The following is a 23,550-nucleotide window of genomic DNA, read 5'->3' as shown; positions in this document are numbered from 1 at the left end:
ACCTCGAGCTGCCGACACGTTTGTGTGTATGCATGTGTGCACCTCGTGGAGGCTTCGTGGGTGTAATGCTGCACCCTTTTGTTGCTCTTGTTCTCAGAAGTTGTCTTCCATTCTTTTTATTTTCGGTTGCTACTATTCGTTCACGCCATCGGGAGTGTGCGTCCTGTCGGCAAGCTCGTGCGTGTGCGTGCGTGTGTGTGTGTGCGTGTGTGTGTGCCGCATCTCCCTCAAGAAACAATACGGGAGACACAAGAGGAGGAGAGCGTGCACACGCACACGCACAGAAAAGCGCCCAGGCAAAAGTGGAGACGTAGAGCACAGGTGTCCGCACAGCCGCCACATAGAAATAAATAAATACGAACACAAGTATATGTGCAGAGCAGACGCGGCGGAGAGACGACCAAGGTAGAGCCGAAATATATATAAGCGAAAGCCAAGTAGGAACAGGGAGACGAGAGGAGGAGGAGGGCTGGGGAGTGCTGGGGATGGGATTCAGGAAGACTGGACACCGCCTCAGCACAGCGCAAACATACTAAAGCAAAGTCGAAAAGAAAAAGAAACGACAGGCAGCCCGCACGTGCGCTGTGGAGAAGGCGTGCGTGGGTGCGCGGGTGCCCGGTCACGACCACCGCTAAAATGCCCACAAACGCGCACACCTTAACCGGCACCGCTGCCACGGGCACGCTGTGTCTTTTTCTTCTCTGCGTCACTCTCTGGGTTTCCTCAGCGCGCCGCCGGTGCTCGAGGTGCCCCGCATGCGTACGGCGGCGGTGCAGCCCCCAAAGACGGGGTGCCACGCACCGATCCAACGTCGTGCGAGTAGGGGGCCGTGGTGCTGAGGTATGGACTGACTCCTGCGGGCCCGAATGGCGTGTAGTGCAGAGGCTCCGCGATGCTGGAAGCCCGCGTGCTCGCCTGCACCATGGAGCTGCCAAGGAAGCCGTTGGCGGCGGCGGTGTTCAGCGTGGATGCGGCGGCCGGCGGCAGCGAGTATCGCGGCAGCGGGGAGACCGGGGGAGAGGTGCTGCCAGCCGGTGGGGTGTACGGCGGCGTCGGCTTGGAGATCGGTTGCAGCAAAAAGACGCCATTGCTGTTGCGCAGCAGCACCGTCTCCTGCGGCGCTGCCGGCATGGGTGGAACGTAGTTGGCCAACATCGGAGAGCACTCTTGTGAAGGCACCGAACGCCCGAGCAGTGAGGCAGGGGTGCCGTGCGCCGTCGCCATAGCCTCCGCGAACGACGGCGGCGGCGGCTTCGAGCCGGGTGTAGTGGAGAGATGCGGAATGCCGGAGTAACAGTTCGCATAAGGGCTCCGCGGAGCCATACTTGGCGTGCTGTACGCCGGCGGCGGCGGCGGGGGCGGAGGAGGGGGCAGGCTGGCGGCAGACGAGTACGAGGCGTTGCCTTCGACCGTGAAGCCGCCGGCGACCATGGCCGCCCCGCCGCGGGGGACAGCCGTGTAGGGCGGCATGTACGGCTTCGCCGGCTCTTCTCTGTGACGGAGAGCGAGCAAGTCAGCGGCGTTCTCGTCAGAGCCCTTATCAATTACCTCCACTTCGTCATCGTCGTCGTCACTCTCAACGGCCCTGACTTCGTTCAGGAGGCGCAGCAGCACGTCGTTGCTGTTCTCCCCGTCGTCATCTTCCTCCACCGCAGCCAGCGCGTGGAACAAAGTGGAGTGGGCCCCAAGCGCAGCAGTGGAGGCGTCGTAGCCATGGACTGGATCAGTGTTCGTTGATAAGACGTCCTCACTAGTGAAGGGACCTGACTCGAGGCCACTGGTATACTTCGTGGGATGTATACGCATGTCCATGTCCATGTCCATGTCGCCCATCTTCGGTCTTTCTCCACTTCGCCGTGCAGACTCGGTGCTTGCACCTGCAACGCTGCTCTGTGAAGCCGCGTCACCAAAAGACCGTCTATTCTCCGCACAGACAGGCGGAGAGAACGAGCGCCAGCGGTGGCGACGGAGGAGCACTAACAAAATTATAAACAGAGCAACAAGAAAAGTCCACAAAGGGAAAATGCGCGGGGGAAGGACGTGTGAGGCGGCCGGCAAAGACGCACGCGCGACAACGGGCCGGAGATACGGATGCAGCGAAGATACTCAGGACCACAGACACAGAAACAAGCGTGAGCAACACGTCTCCGACAAAGCTGGGTGGCCCAGAAGACGGCAGAGTTGAACGCCGTCTGGACCTCCCCCGCCGCCGCCTCCCCCACACGTCAACCCGCAACAACACGCGAAAAGAAGAGCGGGAGGAGAAAATGACGACGAAAAAGCGTAAGAAAAAGAGGCGCGTGTGTGTCAGCGAGAGAGAGGGAGAGCGCACCCGCCAGACTCCCTCCCACAGGACTGCTAATATTCGAAGAGCAGCACAAGCGCTGACGTATGCGATCACGCACAGATGCTTGTGCCGTCGTTTCTCTCCCCCTTTTGTTTCTCTATGTAGCGATCGAGAGAGTGGCGGAGGGGTGGAATGGGTGGGTGAGTGAGTGGTGGTGGTGGTGGCGAGGGGTCTCTCCTGATCGAATTCTGCCACCTGCCCGTCTTTCTCTTTTTTTTTCGTATATATATTATTCTGGTGTTTCGTCGTTATGACTAATCGACGTGTAGGCGTGCTCTGCCCTTACTGTCTCCTCGCTACGATGTGCGTGCCTGTGCTAGAACGCGTGGTTGCCTTGATATTGTCTGCCTCTTCCCTCCCTTCCTGGCTGGAGTGCCGCCGCTGCTCTTAGAGAGGAGGGGGGAGGGGGAGGGGCAAGAAAGGTGTGGGCTCAGGCCAAAGTGAGTGGGCAGCGACAAGAATGAAGACGGCTGCACAGGAAGAAGAGGAAACAGTTGGGTTAACATATCTAGGAAGGGTGCGCGAGTGTGTTGGTGCATGAGCCCTCCCCACTCCCCCGACGAGGGAATGAGGAGAGGAGGAAGTGGGGGAGGGAAGAGGAGGCAGAGAGGATGGCAGCAGGCAGCCTCGGAGGGATAAAACCGAGACCACACCACCTCACGCAATGTGTGTGTGTGTGTGTGTGGTTCCTGGTGGGGCAGCAGTACGTGAACGCTGCTGCTGCTGCTACACGCGGGCAAACGTGCCGGCTGAAGATAGACTTGGTTTTCTTTTCCTTCAGAGGGGTAGACTCGAAGAAACCTGAGGAGAATAAAGAGCGGGGGGGGGATAGCTCGCCAGAGAAGGAGAAACACATGAGAGGAGACAGCTGGCCGTTGGTGTCTGCCTCTCGTTGGTACACCAACACGCACACACACACGCGAAAATAGAAACTAAGAAGGAGAGCACTGCCAATGATGGCGGTGGATGAGCGAGTGCGTCACATGAGCTACACTCGCGGAATGGGAGAGAAGGACAACGACGAGGGAAGCAGAAAAAAACAACAACGAGACGTAAAAATGGTTCAGAGGGGGGGGTGAAGTAAGGTGTGATGGCAAACTCCGTGTCACAGAGCAGCCAAGCACGGTAAGACAAGAGAATGCGGAAAGAAAAAGATGGAGAGGTGACGGACGTAGTGCGAGAGGGGGAAATGGGGAGGGGGAGGGAGGGAGTCGGTGATCGGGCTCCTTCTCTTTCGTTCCCTGTTGTGTGCAATGCCCCTGAAATCTTTCGCTTCGCGATGCCGAAGTGTTCACTCCCAACTCTATCGATCCTCGCGGCGGAGGAGTGTGCCCTTGTGCCTCATCGCCGCTGTTGCCTGGTGTCGTACTCCTTTTTTTGCGTGAGTTGGTAAGCGCACAACGCCTTTCGTGGAGTTCCTCCCCTTCCCAGTGTTCGTCACACGATGAGAGCGAGAGAGAAAAGGCGCCGTGCCTCTGGGGCGCGGATGGTGACGAGGGGTGTGGTCCTGTGGAGGAGGTGATGTTTCTATGTACGAAGGCAACAAGAGCGGGGAGAGGGGCCGAGAAGAACGGAATCGAGCACAGAGGGAGGGGGGACGCTCACACACGTACATGCCCACACATACACACGCACAAATCGCAACGATCTTGTCGAGGCGAAACAGCGAAGCAGCAAGGAAAAAATGAAAAGAGGAAGAGGACGGGACAAGACCAGCAGCAGAGGAACGAAAAGAGAGTAAGCGAAGGGGAGAGTGAAGTGGAGGGGACGGGAAAGGGCAAGGCCAACGCATCAATGCGTGCTCAGACTCTTGCAATTTCTCACCTTGATGCGCACTGCTTACGTTTCCCTGCGACGATCTGTTGCGCTGTCCGTTTGTGGCCACTGGCTGGTGTTGCTTCAAGGGAGCCGGGCGCTTAGGGTGTGGGAGGGGATGTATGCCGTAGTGCGTCACTCAGTCCCTCTTTGCATCTGCGCGTGTGCCGCTAGTAACCGGCACGCGCACGCCCGACGGCGTACCCAGCGTATCTGGGAGTTGCGGGGGGGGGGGGGAATAGAACGAAACGTAATGCGCGCTCTTTTTTTTCCTTTCGATTCAATGATGTTTGCTTCCAATCTTTTTCGTTTTTTTTGTCTGGTCTTCCCGCTGTGGTTCCAGCGGCGGTGATGTGCGCTGTGGCGATGCTGGAGCAGACACACAGACCTGCAGTGCACGTAGACATTAGAGAAGCAAAGAGGCGGGGAGGAGAGAGGAGAACGCGGTGACGATGCAGTGTGCGGGTGTGTCGGCGAAAGCAGTGTGAGCAAGCAGCAGAAAATCTTACGGGAGGTGAAACGACGCCAAGGCGCACATGCACGCACCATCGCACTAGCCGGACAGAATGGCCTGGATGAATAGGCTCAGTGTGGGTAACGGATACTACATCAAAGCTGGAGTGGGACAGTGTGGCGCTTCATCAAGCAGAGACGCTATCACGTAGTCGCCTCTCGCCGCCCCTCCCCCTTTCAAGTGATTGGTGTGCGTGCGCTCTTCTGCATGCAATGAGCATCAAAGCACGCGGCTGCCCACGATGACAAAAAATCCGAGAGAGCACATCGGTGAAAGTAGATGTCAACGGTGGGACACAACGCATACTGACACAGCACTCAAACAAGAGCTGCGAAGGAAGAAGAAGAGCAGAGCGCCTGCCCTGATTGTCGCAGTCGCAGCAGCAGCAACAGCAGCGGTACCCCGAGATCGATCTCTTTCACCCCCTCCTCCTCTGCTTTTCATCCCTCGCTGGTTCTGCAACCCTGTACCGCACTCGTTTTCCTCAACCGGAAGACGGCGAGGAGGGGGGGGGTTGAAGCACTTCGCGTGCACCTCCTTCGCCTCCAAGTCATGTTCGGTGGCTTTTGCGCCGACACGTCATTATCGGCAGTGGTGTTGTCCCGTCCACCGCCCTCCGTGCCTAGCCCACAGGCTTCTTGTCCGACTCGCACACTAGACCAGAGAGCGTCTCTACTTGCTGCCGTATCTCCCGCCGTCCGCGCACCTGCCATTTCGTGTTCGACACGGCGTGGCCATGCATGCGCAGCACCGGGGTGACCCAGCTGTCCTCGCCGTCCGCGGTCTCGATGTCCGCGATTATCTTGCGGATGTCATCGTTGAGGGCGTGTTCCGTCTGCTTCTCCACAAATCTGGCAATTCTCGGCACGCGGGTGTCGCCTGGGGTGAGGAAGGTGTGCGACGTCCCTTGGCGGCAGGAGCGGTCCACCTGGCTAACGCGCTGCATGTACACCTCCGTGACGGCAGGCAGGTCGTAGTGGATGACGTGCTCCAGCTCCTCGACATCGAGTCGCTTTGTCGCCACGTCCGTGACAACCAAAATGCGTATGTCCCCGTGCTGGAAGGCCTTGAGGAGTTCGTTGCGCTTGCGAGAGCGCAGGCCGCTGTGCACACACTGAACCATGGACGACGGGGCAGACAGCGCCTTAATCAGCTCCCTCCTCACCTCCTCGGCGGTCTCGCGATAGGCGCAGTACACCACCACCTGGTCGCGCTTCAAGATGGTGCCCTGGTCGTACAGCTGCTGGATGGCCTTGATACGGTCATCGCGACTGGGCAGCGGGTACAGGATCTGGCGCACATTCGCGTTTGTGTGCTCCTCGCGCGTCGCCATCACCGTCACGGTCAGCGGTGACATGTACTTGCGCACGAGGGACTCGAGGGACGGCCCCAACTCGGTGCACCACAGAGAAAACTGATGCGCGACGCCGTTCTCTTTCACAGCGTGCATTATGTCCTCGACATGCTGCAACGCTGAGCGGCCATTCGGGGTGGGGTCCACCGCCAAGAGATGGTTCGTTCTGTCTACCACCAGTACGTGCACGCGACTCAGAGCGACATGGCCCTCGTGCACCAACGCCGTCAGGCAAGCTGGCGTGGCCACAATTACGTCGCAGCCCTTCTTCCGGCGAATGGCGCTCCGCTGGCCTTCTTCATCGCCACCGTTCACCAACTGATACGCTGCCACGAGTCGAACGTCTTCGCCAGCGAGGCTGCTGTACATCGCGGCCGTCCGCAGCACCGTTTGGCGGTTGGTGCACAGCACAACCACAATCGGGTGCGCCACGACCTCGCCAGACGATGATGACGGCGCCTCAGACAGCTCTGGCGGCAGTGGCGCCGACTCGGCGCCCTCTTCCACCACCTTCGCCAGCCGCTCCTGCTCCTCGGCGGCCTTGACCTTCACGAGCACGGCCATGGACCGCACGGCGTAAGCGAGTGTCGTGCCGCTGCCATTGGGAGCGATGCCGACGACATCGCGCCCGCGCATCAGCTGCGGGATCGCGGCCGACTGGAAGAGCGTCGGGCGCGTGAGCCCTGATTCACTCAGCCCCTGCATTACACGCGCCGGCAGCACATCCATCGCGTCGCGGAAGTGCTGAAAGTGCTGTATGGGAGTGGGCTTGCAGTGCTCATCAAGCACCTGGACCCGCCATGTAATGCTGTGCTGCAGGCTGTGCGACTCGACGCACCGCTCACTCTCCATGACCTCACCGCACATGATCGCATCACCGTTCTCTTCGCTGCTCTCCCTCGTCTGACGTGCCTGCTTTCCAGCGTGTGTCTCGTGCAAACCTCCGGAGCCGAACTTCTTGACGACGCGCGAAGCCGGCGACAGCCCGTCAGATCGTGGGAAGACGACCGGGAGCGGGTGGCCTGGTACCATGGCTATGCCTTCAGCCGCGCGGCGCGAGTCGAGCATCGCCGCAGCCATCGCTGCCGCACCCGCGGCGCCTTGCTTGTCGCGTCCAGAGCGCATGACGGCGTCGCTCTCTTCATCCTCGGTCGTTTGCGTTGCTGTCTCCGGGTCATCGGCTGCCAGCGGCGAATCCCCTGATCGGCCAGCGCCGAGGCTGCCGGTGGGGTTGATTAACCCCTGGTGCCCTTCTTGCAGTTGCCCATCGTTGAAGAGGATGGCGGGGTCGTAGCTCTGCACTTTGGCGGAGGAGAAGATGTGGCCAGCGTCTTCCTTGGCATACGGGGCGGACTCTCCGTACAGCTTGAAGGGCGCGTCGCTCACGTCGAGGGGATGCGTGTAGGAGGAGTCCACCTCACTCGGCGTGGGGTCATCCGTGGCAGACGAGTCCCGTGGCAACACATTGGACGCTGTCATCCCCGAGACCGCGGCCTCATCGGCGATGAGTGTGTCGAAGAAGCCGCGGCGTTGCGTTCCCTGCGCGCCGCGCATGAATGCAGGCCAGGGACGGTGCAGAGCGGTATAAAGGCATCGCTGAGCACGTGCGCGCATCCTGTGTCAGTGCAGCGTGTGTGTCTTTTTGTTTGCCTCCTGCTGAGCACCGTGCACACACGGAGAGCAGCTGAAGGGCGGCCTGGGCCGATGACGTAACCAAAGTCCTCCTCTCCTCACCTTTGCCGTTGTACGACGCGCGCGTGAGAGTGAGAGAGATGCAGCGCCGGAGACACAGAAGCCGGCATGGTGGACGGCGCAATGCACACACACACACACACCTCTCCCAAAGACACGCGCCCAAAAAGCAGGGAGGGCACAAACACGAGCAGAGGAGAGGAGCGAAGCCAGGGTGCGTATGATCGCCCGACAAGAGCCAAAGGACGGAGGCTGTGAGAGAGCAGACAAGATGGAAGATGGAGAGAGGAGGAAGAGCACTGCCTGCTCGACGGCGTGCGGGTCCCGCCGCATATGTAGTTACAGAACCACAATCACGGGAGGAGAGTGACGTGGACATGTTGCATCGTCCAATGCCAAAGCCCCTCACTCGATTCTTTTCCTTGTCGCACCCTCAAGCGCATACTGGCGTCGGAAGCGACGCAGGCAACAGTGATGAGGGCGCACCTCTCTCAAAAGTAGAGAGGAGGGAGGGTGGGAGGGAGCGCGGTGGTGAGCGAGCCATGTTCCCAGCGTTGCATGCTCTTTTTGTTTTGGTCATGCTACGGCTCCTCTGCGTGCTTGTTTTCCGAGTTCCTTTCCTGCGGTCCATGTCAGCGGACATAAATGGCGCATGACGCACACACCGGCTTGATCGAGCTAATAAAGTCACGAGCCCATCCGCTGCCCACGCACACATTTGCACCGTAATGACCCAACAGACAACGAGAACGAGTACGAGGAGAGTATCGGGGAGGGGGGGAACGAGCGTGTACAATGAAAAATGTATCATGAGCCCAAACGAAACAGGGGGGGGGGGAACCCATCAGCAATGATCCAGACAGCGAGGGAACGTGCACACACACACACACACATACATGCTTCAACACAGTAGCGTAATATAGTGCCCCCCATCATCATCCTCAGGGTGAGGTGAAAGGATGGGATGGTAAAACCAGCCAAAAAAGGGGGCAACACAACAACCAAAAGCAGCGGCTTACCGACTTGCTCGCCTCAGCTTCATCATGAGCACTGTAGCCGCGCGTCTCCCTGCAGACCCATCCTAGCGAGCGCACACATACATGCATGCACAGACCCAAGAGGTTGGGGGAGCATCGTCGATCGATCAAACACGCGTGACTATCCCGTGCCACCCGCCACACCCTACAAGAGGGCATAACGCGAGTCAAGTGGTTGCTCACGAAAAAAAAGCAAGAATGGGGACAAGACGAAGCGTTTGTGTGTGTCTGATTCCGCGCCCCGCCCCCGCCTGTCTATAGCGAGGCGCTCTCACGACCAATGCTGCGTGTCCTCGACGCACGTTGAGGTTTGCATTAGGAAAGGAGAGAGATGTCGCTAGAGAAGGTCTGTGTGCCGGCGGCGGAGACGATGATGTCATGCTGCAACGATTCGGACTACTACTTGGCGCACGCACACAGAGGAATAGAGTCGAGAACACGCAGACAAAGAAACTGAGAGACGCGAGAGCGACCGCAGGCCACAGCCAAAAAAGTTGACGAAGCACAAGAACCAAGAGAGCCCACGATAGACGTGCACGTCACACCAGACGCCCTCCAAGGGAAGAGGGCAGGAGAGACGGATGGATGCATGCAGCGGCCCACAGTCCCCCGCCCGCTATCCCCTTCTCAAAACCGAACGCACGTCGCCATGACGACAACAGCTCCCACCCCCCCGCCACGTTCCCACCTCAGCTGCTGAAGTTGTAGGTTGGCAGGTTTGTGATGCCGGTGTACGGGTTGTCGGAGTTGTTTTGGCGGTTGTTGGTTGACGACTCATCCGCGGTCCCACCGCCAAAGGAGAAGGTCTCTGCTGGCGAAACCGTGACCCCAATCCCGCTCGGGCCGTCATCGCCACCGCCGCTTGGGCCAAAGTCAAAAGTCGGACGTGACGCCACGTAGTCTGGCGGGCTCGTGTCATCCTGAAAGCTGAAAATGCCGCCGGTGATCTCTACAGCATCGTAGTGCTTTTCGGCGACGTCCGCTGACACCGTGAAGTCGTCCATCTCATCATAGTAGGGGTCGTCTCTCTTGTTGTAGGCACCCCTGACAGCAGAAGGTGCCGCGGCGGCGAAGCTCGAAGTCGCTGCCACGGACGACTGCGGCTCCAGCACAAAGCCGCCGCCAATCTGTGGGGAGACCGAGCTCGCCTGCAGGATGCTCCCAAAGTCAAACGTAGGCTGGGCGTCCTGCTGCCTCAACGAGGTGGAAGGCCGCGTGAAATCGCTCATCGAGGGCAAACCCGCTTGTACGTTAGAGGCGGCAGCCGGCGCCGGCTTCGCTGAAAACATGTCTGCGTCGAGACCAGAGGGCTTCAGCGGGTCCTCGCGGACGGGCTTTGTGGGGGTGCCACCCTTCTTCTTGGTTGCTGCCTCCTCTTCCTTCCTCTTGGTGGTGCTGAAGTCGCCCATAGTAGGCAGGCCCGCGTCAGCGAAGAGGTCACGCGGGGTGCGGTGGCCGGAGCTGGAGGACTCCGAGGTGGACGAGCGGGTAGGGATGGGTGCGGTGCTGGCTTCGAGGTCTTTGAGCGCCTCCACAACCTGCTTGCGCTGCACGTCGTTCAGGACGGGCTTCTCCTTCGCCTTCTTCGGTTTGCCGGCGTCGCTGAAGAGATCGTCGACGGCGTTGCAGCCGTTCCCATCAGCTTCTCGCGAGGCATCTATGTGGCTCTTGATATCCGACTCCGGCGGGTTCTTGCTGCGGGCCCATTTCACCGCGTGCGAAGCCGCCACTGCCACCATGTGCTGGATCTTTGGCGCTATCTGCTGCTGCTCCGCATTCAGCGCGGCAATGCGAGCCTTGATGGCAGCCACCTCGCGGGCGAGTGGGGTGTTCTTCTTCGCGGCCTGCTTACTCATGGCCTCCGTCAGTGCTGTGCGGGACTCCTTCAGCACCTGCATCTTCTGCTGAAGCGCAGCGACCTTGTCGAGGTTCGCGGTCAGCTCCCCCATCACATCCACCTTATGCTGAATGCGACCGAGCGCCATCTGCTCCTCCTCTAGTTTCTTCACCTGCATCTCTACCTCCTCAATGCTGCGGTTCACCCGGTTTAGCTGCTCCATCAGCGTGTTGCCGCTGCTGTCTCCCTCGTCGCCGATGAAGTCCTCGCCAGAGCTTATGGCCATCTCGCGGAGGTAGGCGGCGGTCTGGCCAATGAAGTTGTTGCGGTGCTTCCGGGCAAGCGCGATGTACTGCACAGCCACCACTTCCTCGCACCGGGTTTTGATCACCTCTGTCGCCAGACCCTCCGAGCCCACAAGGGCCTTGCGGCGCTTCTCGAGCTCCGCCAGCTTCTTCTCCTCACGAGACTGCGGCAAGCACTGCCCCTCCACCTTCATCATACGCCGCCGCTCGAGCAACGTCTCTAGCCCCATAAGTATCATCATGGCCTCCCCACGGTTCATCACCTTCACCGCCTGCGGCGGAAGCGGCGCAGCCACCTCGCTCGGGTCGATCAACCCGTCGAAGGAGAGAGGAGGGGCGTGCTCTGGGTACACGAGCACCGCAATCCTCATCTTGGCGGTGGTGCCATAGAGACGGAAGACAACGGTGAGGATGCCTGAGCCGGACGATCCGTAGTCCTTCAACACCTGCGTGCAATCCGCCTCCGTTTCCCCCACCAGCCGGCGCGGCATGCCGCGCGTGTACTCCTCGATCATTAAACGGATGTACTTTGGAGCGAAACGGCCGCCGCCGTGGCCTGCCTTGAAGTGCACCACGGCAGCGCCCTCCGGCATACTGGCGAAGTTGATCACGCCACTCTGTGCGGTGTAGCACGGGGTGGAGCGGTTCGTGTTGCCGCGGTGGTACATGATGGTGTATTGCTGGCCATTTGGCAGGGCCGCACACTCCACCGTGATCACCTTGAAGCGCAACACGTGCGTCTCACGAGGCATCGTTACGCTTGCCACGAATGGGTGTGCCTGCGAGCTAGACTGTGGCGGCGAGCTCTCAGAAAGAAAGAGCGAGTCGGAGGAATGTGCCGCCGATGCGAGCTCTGTTTGGCGAGCGGCAGCAGACAAAGACGTAAAGGACTTCGGCTGCTCACGCCCCTTGTGCGCGCCCTTCCACCGCCCCGCTTGAGAACAGGCAGGCACGTCTTCAGACAACAAGAGGACGGCGGCGAGAACCACAAGCAGCGACGGAGTTGAGTGTATATATCTCTGTGTATAAATACAACGGAGGAGTAGAGCGCCAAGCAAAGGAAAAGAGCAAGGCCAAAGCGAGGGATATCGGCGGTCAGGCGAAGGCAAGGCGGGCACAGAGAGAGGCGTCAAGAGCTGCAGAGGCAGATTCGTACACGCGCAGGCAGACGTTCTCTTGCACGCGCGCACAGGTAAGAATGAAAAACGAAGAGAGATACGAAGACGCTACAGGCAGAGGGAGGCAGAGAGAAAGACGCTACAGAGGATGTGTGTGCGGTGCACAAGCGCAGTCGATGCACACTTGTGTCGGCGCAAGCGTGAGAGCCGTAAGAGAGTGGGGGAGGGAGGAAGGGGTGATGAGACGCTGAGCGCGACACAGGAGTGACGATGGCAGCACAGTTGCGCATCCTTCCAGGACGCCCATTCAACGGCAAAAGATGTCCAGGGATTGCTTGAGTGCACACATGCCGCATGGGTGTGTGGTGTCGTGCCGCTTGGCTCCACACACGAAGACACCTACAGGCAGACAAGACGGATGAGCAGCTGGCGGTGGAAAAGCTTTGTACTCAGGCCCTGTCCGCCTCGCGGACCCGCGACCGAATCGCTCACGCTCACGCGAGCGTTGTACACCCTCTCAGCGCCACGAACGCGCACGCCGTTTGACAGAAAGAGTCGCGTCAGAGCTACGCGATCTCAGTGCATGTTGCACAGAGATGCAGCAGTTTATACTTGGTCTACTTTTTTTTCTCTGTTGCTAGCCTGCCTGTGCCAGCAGCCAGCTGAAGCACACACACGCACACATATGGGCATCAACGCGTACACATCACTCGGGACGAGTGAGTCTGCTGAAGTGGCTCTGGTCCCTGCGCGCTGCTCTTCCACGCGCATTTAGGAGAGATGAAGAAGCACAAAAAAAAGAGAGAAAGGCAAGCGAAGAAGCGTGACACGTGAAAAGAGAAACAGTGGTCAAAATGGCAGCATAAACAGACAAAGAAGATGCGGAGGAGAGACAGGGGAAGGGGTGGGACCCCCACGCACATACACGCGTGGAGCACATGCACACACCCGGTAAGAGACAAAGCAAAGAAAAAGGCAGCAGCGCACCCCCAAAGCGATGGGGGAGGGGGGGGTGCCACAACAACAGTAAAGCACCGACAACAAGAGGGGCGAGCGACAAAACGTGGACAGCGCATCACCGAAAAAAAAAATGGAACAGCTCTAAGACGAAGAAAAACACACACACACTATGATACATCATCAGGCAATCAGAGCGGTAGGTCGTCGCACACGCAGTCAACTCTCAGTAGAAGAAATCAAGAGATCCGGAAAGGGGGGATTGGCAAGGTCGATATCTTCTTCTTGTCCTTTTTTTCTTTTGACGTTGCAGCGTCGCTCCTCCACATCATCTGCGGTACAGCAAGGCGGTACGCAGGCAGAGAAGAATGAGTGCGGTAACAGAGAGAGAGAAGAGAGGAAACAATGAAAAAACACGTGGGTGATGAGCCGGGACCTCACACAGCGCGCGCGCTTTAAGCAGTCGCCCTCAATTTCGCTATCGTGGACGCGTGCATCTGCGCGAGGTGCGGACGTCTGCATCGCCTGCAGAGTGATTGTGCCTGAGAGCGCGTTCTTGGTGAAGAGGAGCTGCCTCTGGGGAGCTTGACAGAAAAACAAGGCGGAGAAGAATAAGCGTCGGCACGCAGCGCTAGACCCACCACCCCTACACACACACATAGAGAGAGAAGCGAGTCCGCTCGCGCCCGACACGCACTGCCACCGTGACGACAAGGCAAACAGAGAAAGAGAGACGTTAACAGAACGGAAAAGAAAACAAGCGTGAAAAGAAGAGAGGAGAGCATTCAAAGACCAAAGGGAAGCGAAGCGAGAAACTAAGGGGAGGGGAGGGGAGGGGGAGATGGCAACATTCCAACTCAACGAGTCAGAGGGAGACACGCCGAGAGAAAAGACCAACGTAAGAATGCTTGGAGAGAGAGAGGAGCCAGGTGACGGGAGCAATGCTCGGTGGCGGGAGAGGAAAGTTAACGTGAATGAGAGAAATGGAAAGAATGAGAAGAGGAAGAGAAACCGAGGGAGAACAGATGCGCTTCTTTTTACGCACGGCACGCAGCGCAGAGAACACGACCCCTCACATGAACACGCGCAAGCGCTGTTGTGCATAAGGAGAGATCGTGCGCCTGCATGCGCGCGTGTGTCTTTCCTCCTGCGCAACTGCTCGAAATGGACGCGGACACACAAAAAGGCTGCCGAACAGGACGGAAACAAAGGAAGAGTGACGCTCATTCTGTGCTTTTATGCGTCTTTTGGTCGCTCTGCGACGCATTTTCCGCTGTAGTGGCTCTGACCCACCCGCGCTTGCCTGCCCAGTTCGACCGTCGCATCAGAAGAGGAAGTAAAGGGAAGGTGTAGAGGAGGGAAGAGCGAGGCGGCTGGGTGCGGCAGACGCTGGGCAGAGTTGTTCGCACCACCTCATCGCGTCCCCAGTCAAGGGACTTGGAGCACACACACACATGCACGCACGCACGTAGACCAATACACACGCACACAACACAGCAGTAGGCGTAGAAGTTTGAAGCGCTATTTTCTGTCCGGTAGGGAAAAGAGGAAAAGCAAGTAGTCGTGAGCGAAAAAAAATGAGAACACGCACACGCACCGTAGCTGTTTTGCTTTAGGCATGCATCCCGTGCGTTTCGCCTGCATGCTAGCCACTACTATAGCTCTCAGCGTGTATAAGCGAGATCCCTAGAGACAGAGCATACTTTACATGACGCAGTCACGTCTGAGCATCGTCAACCACGTCTGCCCAGGGGTAACGGTGAAGTTGAAGTGCCTCCGCGTCTGTGCGTGTGTGTTGGGGAGAAGGGCAACACCTGTCTAAGTGGCAAGCTGTCCTCCCTCCTGTATTGGCATGTGCGAGTGAGGGTATATATATATATATATGTGGTTGTCCAGTTACCTGTACCATGCACCTGTACATCCAATGGAAGTGCTACCATTTTGCTCCGCAAGAAGAAAAGCGGGAAAGAAAAGCGTGAATAACATGCGAGTGCAAGTGTGGCCCTCTTCCCCTCTCTCTTCTGCAAAGATGTACGTGTGTGACGGGTAAAGACGGAGAACATAACAAGAGGAAAAACAGAAAAAATGCCTCGACGGGGAAGTCAACGCAGAGAGAGGGGGGAGACAGTTCGAAAAGGTGAAGTAGCGCATTACGAGTCTGTGCTGATTCATGACCACAGGGAAGACAACGCAGGAAGGGCAAAATCCCCCACCCGCCAAAATAAAAAAAAGTGCATAAGGGAGTTGAGCTCGGGGGAGGGGAATGAAAAGGTAGAGCAGGGGTGGCACACGAAGCGCAATAGACAATATTCTATGAATAGAGGGTGTGCGTGCGTGTCTCTAAGGGAAAGAGAGGCACACGAGAACAAGAAGCGGAAGTGTGACTATGTTTGAGTGCTTGTCCTCGTGTGTGTGTGTGTGTGTGTGTGTGTAACGGGGGGAGGGGGGAGGCGTGGAGCGAACCTTCACGCCAGCAGCGGATGGAGAATCATTGGCAGTGTTGCCCGCAGCCGTTGTATTTGACGTTGCACGACGCGGCTGGCGCTAAACACGGGTCCAACAAATAAATAGTATAGAAACTGCGGCATCGGGACAAGAGGCTTAGTGCGACAATCTGGCCGAACTGTAAGGAAGTGATACAGAGGGCGAGACGCGCGCAGTACCGAATAAGAGGGAGTGGGGGTAAGGCAATCGCGCACGAAGATACGAAAAAAAAGATGAGGGATGATGATGAGCGGCAATACAGGAGGAGGGCAGAAAAGCACAGATCTATGAAAGGCGCACACGCAGGGACCATGCACCACCACCTACAGCACTGAAGGTGTTCATACTGACCACCGGTACCAACAAGGAGGAAGAAAGGAAAAGGCAAAGAGAAAACACAGAGAGGGCGAAACCAAACAGAAAAGTGGCACGAATAAAGTAGATGAAAAGAGGTGTGTGCGCGAGTATGCAGTGTGAGGTGTCTGGAGGAAGAGACACACACACCTAGATGAAGTTTGGGTGGGGAGGGCGGCGAGCGGTTTGCACGGATATCTGTACAGCCGCTCATCCCCTCCCTCTCGATATCTCCACACTCGGCAACGCAGACAGATAAATCCACAGGCGTGCAGCAAGAACAAAAAGAAGCGAGGCATCCTGACGTGTGTACGTGTGTGTGCGTGTTGCCGTAGAAGGACAACACGAGCGGAGGAGGACGACTAACAGGGGGGGGACAAGCAAAAAGAAAAGAGGAAGAGAGCGGGTGGAAATCTTAAAAGAGAGGAGACGCGTGTGCACACACACACATGCACACGCACACGACGACAAGACTAATATGGCAAAGGAACAGGAGAACATACCGATATACGTTTTCTTTTTGTGTTGCCCCATCTTATCGCCTCCCGACGCGCGCACACACAGAAAGAGAGACAAGGAAAGGGCGATCTGACAACAGAAATTACCGTCCGCGACAACGGCATGCACACACCAACACGAGCGCAGGCAAGCAAACATTTCACGCCCATCCACAAGGAGGGAGAGGGTCGAAAATGAGTGCGATGAGGACACACGAAGAAGGTGAGAGAGGAAGAGTGAAGCCGATCGACTGTCGAAGGTAGGGAGAGAGCATGTGCCAAGATAACAGCAAAGAAAGCAACACTCCACGTACGCAGCAAGAGAAGGAGGCCAAAGGAACAGAAACGTGAGAAGAAGCGAAGAAAAACGGAGAACGGGCGGAGGAAGTCACCAAGGGTGTATAGAGAAGGAAGACGAGAGGGAGGGAGGGAGGGAGGGGGAGGAGTGGGAGCATACACAAAAAAAGGCGGCACAAGGCGACCCCGAGGAAATGAAACACACGAAGCGCCGTTCGCCCGCATGCAGCTGACTAAAATAATGATAGCAGTGAGGGGCGGAGAGTCGTAGGCGTCAACGTTGATTGCACTCGGCGGATCGAACAGACACACATGAAGCCCAGCAGGCGCGGAGCCGGTGTCAGAGGCGGCATGACGGGACAGGAAGGGGAATGCACGAAGAGACAAAGGCGTCAAAACGCCGCACGTGGGGCATGCAGAGAGGAAGAGACCCACGCGTCGTTGTGCGAGCATGTACTGTGCTGCCTTACACGTGCGCTACCGCTGCCTCACTCCCCCCTCAGCCCTCCCCCTTTTTCTCCGCATCACCTCTTGACTCACTGCTGCTCACGGCGCTTCGCTGCTCCCCTGTTGTGCGGGTTGCCCTTCTTCCCACCGTGCTCGCCGCGGCGGCCGCGCTTCTCGGCGCCGTTGACGGTGTCGCGGTTCAGCTGGTTCATCCAGATGCGGCAGTTGTACTTCTTATGCAGCATGCGGGTCAGATCATTAAAGTCTACGTAGGCGTCACTTGTGTAGCGGACAGTGAGCTTCTTGCGGTCAAACTGGAAGACGACACCCTCGATGGTGATGGGCACCGACAGCTGTACCTCCTGCAGGCAGGCCTGGCAGTACTCGAGTGCCTCCGCCTCACGTTGCGGCAGTGTCTCACTATTCTGCACCTCGAGCGCGGAGGCGACACGCAACACCTTCAGTAGCGACTTCGCAGCGCAGCTTGGCGACCCCTTCGTCGCTGATTCCTCCTCTGTCTTGGGTGAGGGCGCGGCTGTTGCCGTCGAAGCCTCCATCTTGGCCATGCCGCTAATCACGCCGAAGTCCTCACCTCGGTCGCCCTCGACGATAACCGGCAGCCCCACCACGTCCCGTGTCTCCTCCTCCAACGCCATGAGACTGTAGATGTCGGGAATGACGAAGGTGGCCTCGCTGTGGCGCAGTTGCACCGTCACCTCGTTGTCGTGCCGCGGCACAACAACGGGGCGGCCACCAACGTACACCTTCCCCAGCGTCTTTTTCGGTGGTGCCGTCACCGAAGATCGCATCACCGGCGCCACGGCGACCTGCGCGCGGCCGGCGCCAAGATCCGTGGAGGCGTCCGAGGGGGACTTGCCCGTGAGAGCAGCCGGGCTGTCGCCGAAGAGCGACCGCCGCACCTGTAGGTCCATTGACAGACTAGCGAGAGACTGTGTCAGGTACGGCGTACTGACGTTGCTGTACATAAACGTCGGGTCAAAGGCCCGGGCATCCCAGTTCAAGGGGGACTGACGGGAGGAAAGTGGGGAGTTGAGCATGCTGTTGAACTCGACGGAGTCCTCTGGGGCAAGCAGCTTGCTGGCGTATGGGTTGTGCCTCTTTGTCCTCGAGAACTTCATCGCCGAGACGGCGTGCGAAAAGTCATGCATCTGGTTCATGGCCTGAATGGTGTCGCGGGTACAGTCCGTAAGCGGAGATCCGCGGAACATTTTCGATCAATGCGCTTGCGCGTGGGCGTCCTTGTGTATGGGAAGGGGAGAGTGATGTGCTGGATGGCGCTGCGGCACACAACTGCGTTCCCTGGAGAAACAAGAAAACAAGCAGTGCCCGTAAGCTAACAACCTCTATTTGCGTGCGTAGTGAAGGGAGCAGCTGCGCTTTCTTGCCTACCTCTCCGCGCAGACGGGTGCGATTGCAGTGGAGTCGGATAGAAATGAATAGAGAGACAAGAGGGTGCCCTGATACGGATATCTATAGAAGGGAGTTAATGGGGGTGCGGCTTGAAGGGTGCAGGTACGTGTCTGTGTCTGTGGCGGTGTGCGGTTTCTGTGCGTGCAAGCTTGGGCTTGATGCCGAAGCAGAGAAGTGATACGGAGAGATGGACAGACGGCGTAGAAGACACAGCACAGTGAGCAGATCGGCAGAGAGTGGAGAGAGGGGATGGTAGAAGGTGAAATAATAATCGAAAACAAAAGGAAAGAAGGCGGTGTCTATGAAACTATAGTGGACAACCATGTATGAGGAGAAGACGCGGGGTACGGTGATGGACGCGGCGATGAAGGTAAGACGGAAACCCTGGTTCCTTGTACGTGGCTGTATGTGCGCGTGCGGCCGTAGCACGGTGGAAGAGTGCGGTTCGTGAAGGGGGTGGGGGCAGGAAACAATGGTTTGTAGGGGAATGAGTGCGAGGAGGAAACAGGAAAAAGAGGCGTTGCGTCAGGGGTCGGTGAAGAACACCAAAGCTGATACACAGGGCGGCGATAGACCGACAGACGCGAACGATGAGGATGTACGATGGAAGTGAAGCCTCAAGAAAGGGGAGTGGGGGGGGGGCGCAGAAAAGAAAATGTGGTGTGGCGGGTGGTTGTGTGTGGGGGGGGAGAAGGCGGGGGCGAGGAGTTGATTTTTGTCTCTTGTATGAAGCAGTGGAAAATAAACGAAGCGTGATGGGCGGTTGTCACGGGTGATGGCGGCGATGTGTGCAATGGGTACAGCGCAGAACAAAAGAGAGAAAGAGAACCGTGTGAGAAGAGAGAGGATGAGTGCGTCACAGTGCACGCCACAGCGACACACGCAACTCGTGCTTTACTCGCACACCACATGTCGGAGATGCTGCGGCAGCCGGAGGTACAGGGAAGATAGTGGAAGGATGCAAAGTGGCAGCAGCGTGCGGGCCGTACCCACGACATACAGCTCTTTTTCGTTTCTCCACGACCCTCTCCCTTTTACAAACGATTTTTTGGCCTCACGTCTTTCGCTTTTCAGCGTTGGTTTACTCACGCCATCTCCGCGGACACGGTCCACAGGTGGATCACGCTGTCATCGCCAGCAGTGGCCAGCAGTACGCCTGTCTTTTCGCCCTCCGCGTTGCACGCTGTGAGGGTCCCTTGAGAAGCGAAGCTGACACTGTTGACGTCCGCCAAGTGCGCATCCGCGACGCGCGCCAGAGTGCAGGCGTGTACGCCCGTTTCATCCTTGTAGACACCCAGAAGCGAGAAGCTGTTGTCACCGCTGGCGCACGCCACCACTGGTGCGTTGTGCGGTGCCCAGTCCACGTCGAACAAAGAGCGCTCCGCAAAGCCAGAGATGCGAGCGGCTTCAACGAACCTGCCCTCAGCGTTGCGCTTCCAGAAGATGATGGACAGATCGTCTGAGCAGCTGCAGAGCAAAGGCTGGGGCAGAGGCGCATGATTGGCGTGCGACGTCCTGACCAGTTCCATTGGCACCTCGAGCTTCTGGAGGGCTGTGGCCCAGACGGTGGCCTCGTGCGCCGCCATCGTCTGCACACACTGCCAGTCATCGTGGTGGTGCCCCTCGGACCACACCTTGATTGTATCATCGTACCCGCACGTCACGACCAGCGGCACGTCGCCATCGTTATGTGGCAGCACAAACTGGCAGTGCTTAACGTCCTGGACGTGCCCCGTCAAGACACCGCCGCATTCGTATTCGCCATCATCCACGCGCTCCCAAATCCACGCCGTGTGATCACGCGCGCTCGTGACGAGCATGCTGTCGGTCGCCCACTCAACACACTTCACTTCACTCTCGTGCCCGTCCAGAACGCCCTCGATCTCGAAGCCGTACTCGTCGCCGCCGTTGCGCCGCCACACAGTAGCTGTGTGATCGAAAGAGGCACACGAAATGTATTCACCGCTAGGACTCCAGCTGATGTGACGAATGGTGCGGCTATGCTCCCCTTCCAAAGTGCTGAGGCACGTCCACGCCTCACAACCGTTCTCCGCGGACCGGCTGCGGCCCCAAAACTTGACAGTGGTGTCACCGGAGCAGGAGGCGAGCACAGGGGCCGTAGGGCACCAGCGCACGCACCAAACACGATCTTTGTGGCCTCTGAGCGCCGCAGTCCTCCGTACCTGCACACCTTGCGGAGCGCTGCTGGGCAGCAGCAAGGGTGGCGCTGCCGCGAGCGCCGTACCGTCACCCTCCATCTTCAGACTCGGTTTGCGTTTGTGCGCGCGTGCGCGTAGGTCACCGCTGATGACGGATCACACGTCCACGTCGCCAGCCCGATGCGCGTGGAAGGGAGGAAAGACAGAGCAACTGCTCGGTTGCCGCGGGCACCGTAATGCGCACGGGTCAGATTGGGCAGCGGTTGCAAAGAGTGAGGTGAAGGAAGAGGGGTAGGAGGCTCATGTGAGCGCATGTGCGCGTGTGTAAAGGCAGTGAACGGCACATGGAGGCAAACAGCGAGAGAAAAAGCGGAGGGGGCGTTCAGCAAACAATGGCGATGACAGGTAAAGGAGGACGAGAAAGCAAGCGCAGCAGCGGTTGGTCTCAGCACACACCATGATTCGTGGCGGAGCGTGTCCGTGGCACATCAACAAGACAGTCGCAAGCCGGCAAACGCACACTAGACAAAAACGATGTCTGGTAAGCAAGCCCGCAGTATACCAGGAGACCATCAGGGAGGGAAGTGGACATTCATGCCCCACGCCACCGCTGACCGCCAACGGGCAAGTAATAAATGTCCTCATCCAAGCAGGTTCATTCAGTTTCTAGGCACATACACAACTGCGAGCGCACACGCTGTGCCGCCACGGCCTTGCCTTGCAGCCACACCCTCAGCAGCGCCACTCCATCAAAGTTTCTTTTCTTGTTTTGTCACACGCACGGGGATACTTTTACCGGCGTCGGGGAAGTGTTAATCGGCGGAAAAAGGGGAGGGGTGCGGAGAGGCTCCACTTAAACAACAGGTACACGTATCTCTGTCGGGGGGGGGGGGGAGGGGGCCGCGGCGGCAACAGACGGGGACACCCTTTCACAGGAGAATACGGTCAAGAGCAAGAGAGCTAGAGCTAGGCATGGGCACATGCGCTCTGACGTTCGAAAAACTTCCAAGCTGTGGTTGCAAGGCGACAAAGCGGCGTCACCACAGCAAACCTGAGCGACGCTGCGAAGCACAGCAGCTGCATCACACCACGCCGACCTCTCCTTCTCTCTCTTAGCTCTTTCCTCGCTCATCCGCGTCTTCGCCGTGCACCAAAGCCAACGTCTGCACAATCACCTACTCGTCGTCGCTATCGGGGAACTGGTAGGCGCGCACGCTAAGGTCGACGCCAGCGCCGTAGAACTTGCCCTTGTTCTTCTGCTTCAGCTTATTGAAACCTTTGCCCTTAGTGCGCATCATCTCCTGGTTCTGACGCAGCACGAGGTGCTCCCTACCGGGGCGGTTGTCGCGCAAGGCATCGGCGTCGAACGTCACCTTGGCTGGGTCGATGCGCTGGAAACGACGGAAGGTGCCGTCCTCGTTGAGGTGATGAGGCGTGCGTCGCGCCGCACCTTCTGACTCGGTCCTCGACGCCTTCCGCGGCGGCACCTCTTCTGCAAGAGACGCAGGCCTCTTACCAGCACTCGAGTTCTTCGGTACGGGCTCGTCTTCGTCGGAGCTGTCGTTGTCTGCGACCGCCTTCTTCAGAGCTACCTTTGGCGACGTCTTCTTGGCTGCTGGCCTCGTCACCGACTCGTCATCGCTGTCACTGTCGGCGATCGGCGTCTTCCTCGCTGCCGGCTTCGGAATCAGCGATGGTGACGACGTCTTCGCAGTCTTTTGCGATGGCCGTTGCGCCTCCTCGTGGGAGCTGGTGCCGTTGTCCAGCGCCGAAGGAGTGGTCTTCTGCACACGATACGCCATCACGACCTCTTGCAGGCTCTTCTTGCCGAAGGGGGAGCGCAACGGTGGTGCCGTCGATGGCGCGTCCTTCCGCAACGCCCTCGCTACGCGTGGGTGCTCCTCAGCGAGATACTCCGCCACGAGATGGTCAACAGCGCGAGACATAATTGAGGGAAGAAAATGGACAACAGAAGGCAGTGCGAGGGTGTGTGCCCGGGTGGTGGTGGTGTGTGTGTGTGTGTGTGTCAGTGATCTTTCAGCTTGATCTCCAGATGGGCAGTGCCTACACAGCATCGAGTGTGGGAGAGAAAAATGACGAGGATAGTGCCGCCATGGCCCGTCCACCCCCGGCAAAGACGGACAGTCAAACAAGTTGATGGCAGGAGGAGGTAGCATGGAGAGAAGAGAACACAAAAGAATATCCGCGAAGCCGCCGATTCCGTAGATGGGCTCGCGCATGATGTTGCGAGGAAAGCGATGCACCAAACAGAACAGGAGAGGGAGGAAAGGCGGCGTATCAACTCGACGAAGACTCTGACAGCACAAATTCCCTACCGAGTCCCTGTCGCCAAAGAGGGCAGGTGACACTGCTCATCAATGACACGGTGATCACCTTATGCATTGTTGGATAACTTCATGTATGCTTACTTTTGCGCTGCTTTCAGTACCCACAACTGTTGAACAGTCAGCGCCGGCTCATGCATTCGGCCACCTCTCACAGGAGGGGGAAGAGGCACGCGATGACAGTAAGGCGCACCAGTGCCCGTGTGAGCCACACATCGCCTCACCGTCTGCACCGAACTGCAACGCCACGACTTTCGTCCTGCGCAAAGACAGCAACCTGCATGTCGACCACGCGTCCTTCTACATTATACGTCCCGATCACACTCTTGAGAGACCGCACGGCCAAGGAGTGAGGGATACGACGAGATATATATGCACATAGCTTGGTCTAAAAGAGAGGGCCAGGTCGTGTGGGGTACGAACTAATATCAGGGATAGAACATTAAAAAAAAGAGAAGCGACATGGTAAGGCGTGGTGGAAAAGGCGGAGTGTTCAGTGGGTATATGCACATCAACGCCAAGAACGGAGGATGAGATGGGAATAAATTAAAGAAGAGACA

At 58.1% G+C, this 23,550-nt stretch overlaps 6 protein-coding genes across 6 annotated transcripts; all 6 read right to left on the bottom strand.

The window, feature by feature from the left end:
- Nucleotides 1-723: 723 nt before the first annotated feature.
- On the bottom strand, nucleotides 724-1,833 carry LMXM_10_0150 (conserved hypothetical protein; the record flags this gene model as incomplete). Its single annotated transcript, XM_003872802.1, has 1 exon — nucleotides 724-1,833. The coding sequence occupies one exon, from the start codon at nucleotides 1,831-1,833 to the stop codon at nucleotides 724-726; it is 1,110 nt and encodes a 369-aa protein (XP_003872851.1).
- A 3,465-nt stretch (nucleotides 1,834-5,298) lies between these two features.
- LMXM_10_0140 (mitochondrial) lies at nucleotides 5,299-7,509 on the bottom strand (the record flags this gene model as incomplete). The annotated part of the gene is made up of 1 exon (XM_003872801.1): nucleotides 5,299-7,509. One exon carries the CDS (start codon nucleotides 7,507-7,509, stop codon nucleotides 5,299-5,301), a length of 2,211 nt encoding a protein of 736 aa, XP_003872850.1.
- A 1,939-nt stretch (nucleotides 7,510-9,448) lies between these two features.
- LMXM_10_0130 (conserved hypothetical protein) lies at nucleotides 9,449-11,653 on the bottom strand (the record flags this gene model as incomplete). Its single annotated transcript, XM_003872800.1, has 1 exon — nucleotides 9,449-11,653. The coding sequence occupies one exon, from the start codon at nucleotides 11,651-11,653 to the stop codon at nucleotides 9,449-9,451; it is 2,205 nt and encodes a 734-aa protein (XP_003872849.1).
- Nucleotides 11,654-17,144: 5,491 nt separating this feature from the next.
- On the bottom strand, nucleotides 17,145-18,233 carry LMXM_10_0120 (conserved hypothetical protein; the record flags this gene model as incomplete). Its single annotated transcript, XM_003872799.1, has 1 exon — nucleotides 17,145-18,233. One exon carries the CDS (start codon nucleotides 18,231-18,233, stop codon nucleotides 17,145-17,147), a length of 1,089 nt encoding a protein of 362 aa, XP_003872848.1.
- Nucleotides 18,234-19,571: 1,338 nt separating this feature from the next.
- Nucleotides 19,572-20,744, bottom strand: LMXM_10_0110 (WD-repeat containing protein; the record flags this gene model as incomplete). Its single annotated transcript, XM_003872798.1, has 1 exon — nucleotides 19,572-20,744. One exon carries the CDS (start codon nucleotides 20,742-20,744, stop codon nucleotides 19,572-19,574), a length of 1,173 nt encoding a protein of 390 aa, XP_003872847.1.
- Nucleotides 20,745-21,820: 1,076 nt separating this feature from the next.
- Nucleotides 21,821-22,591, bottom strand: LMXM_10_0100 (conserved hypothetical protein; the record flags this gene model as incomplete). Its single annotated transcript, XM_003872797.1, has 1 exon — nucleotides 21,821-22,591. The coding sequence occupies one exon, from the start codon at nucleotides 22,589-22,591 to the stop codon at nucleotides 21,821-21,823; it is 771 nt and encodes a 256-aa protein (XP_003872846.1).
- Nucleotides 22,592-23,550: the final 959 nt, after the last annotated feature.

Source organism: Leishmania mexicana, chromosome 10, assembly GCF_000234665.1.
Source record: "Leishmania mexicana MHOM/GT/2001/U1103 complete genome, chromosome 10".
NCBI lineage: Eukaryota > Euglenozoa > Kinetoplastea > Trypanosomatida > Trypanosomatidae > Leishmania > Leishmania mexicana.
Note: the sequence above shows the minus strand (reverse complement) of the source record. Positions and strands in the feature narration are given on the sequence as shown.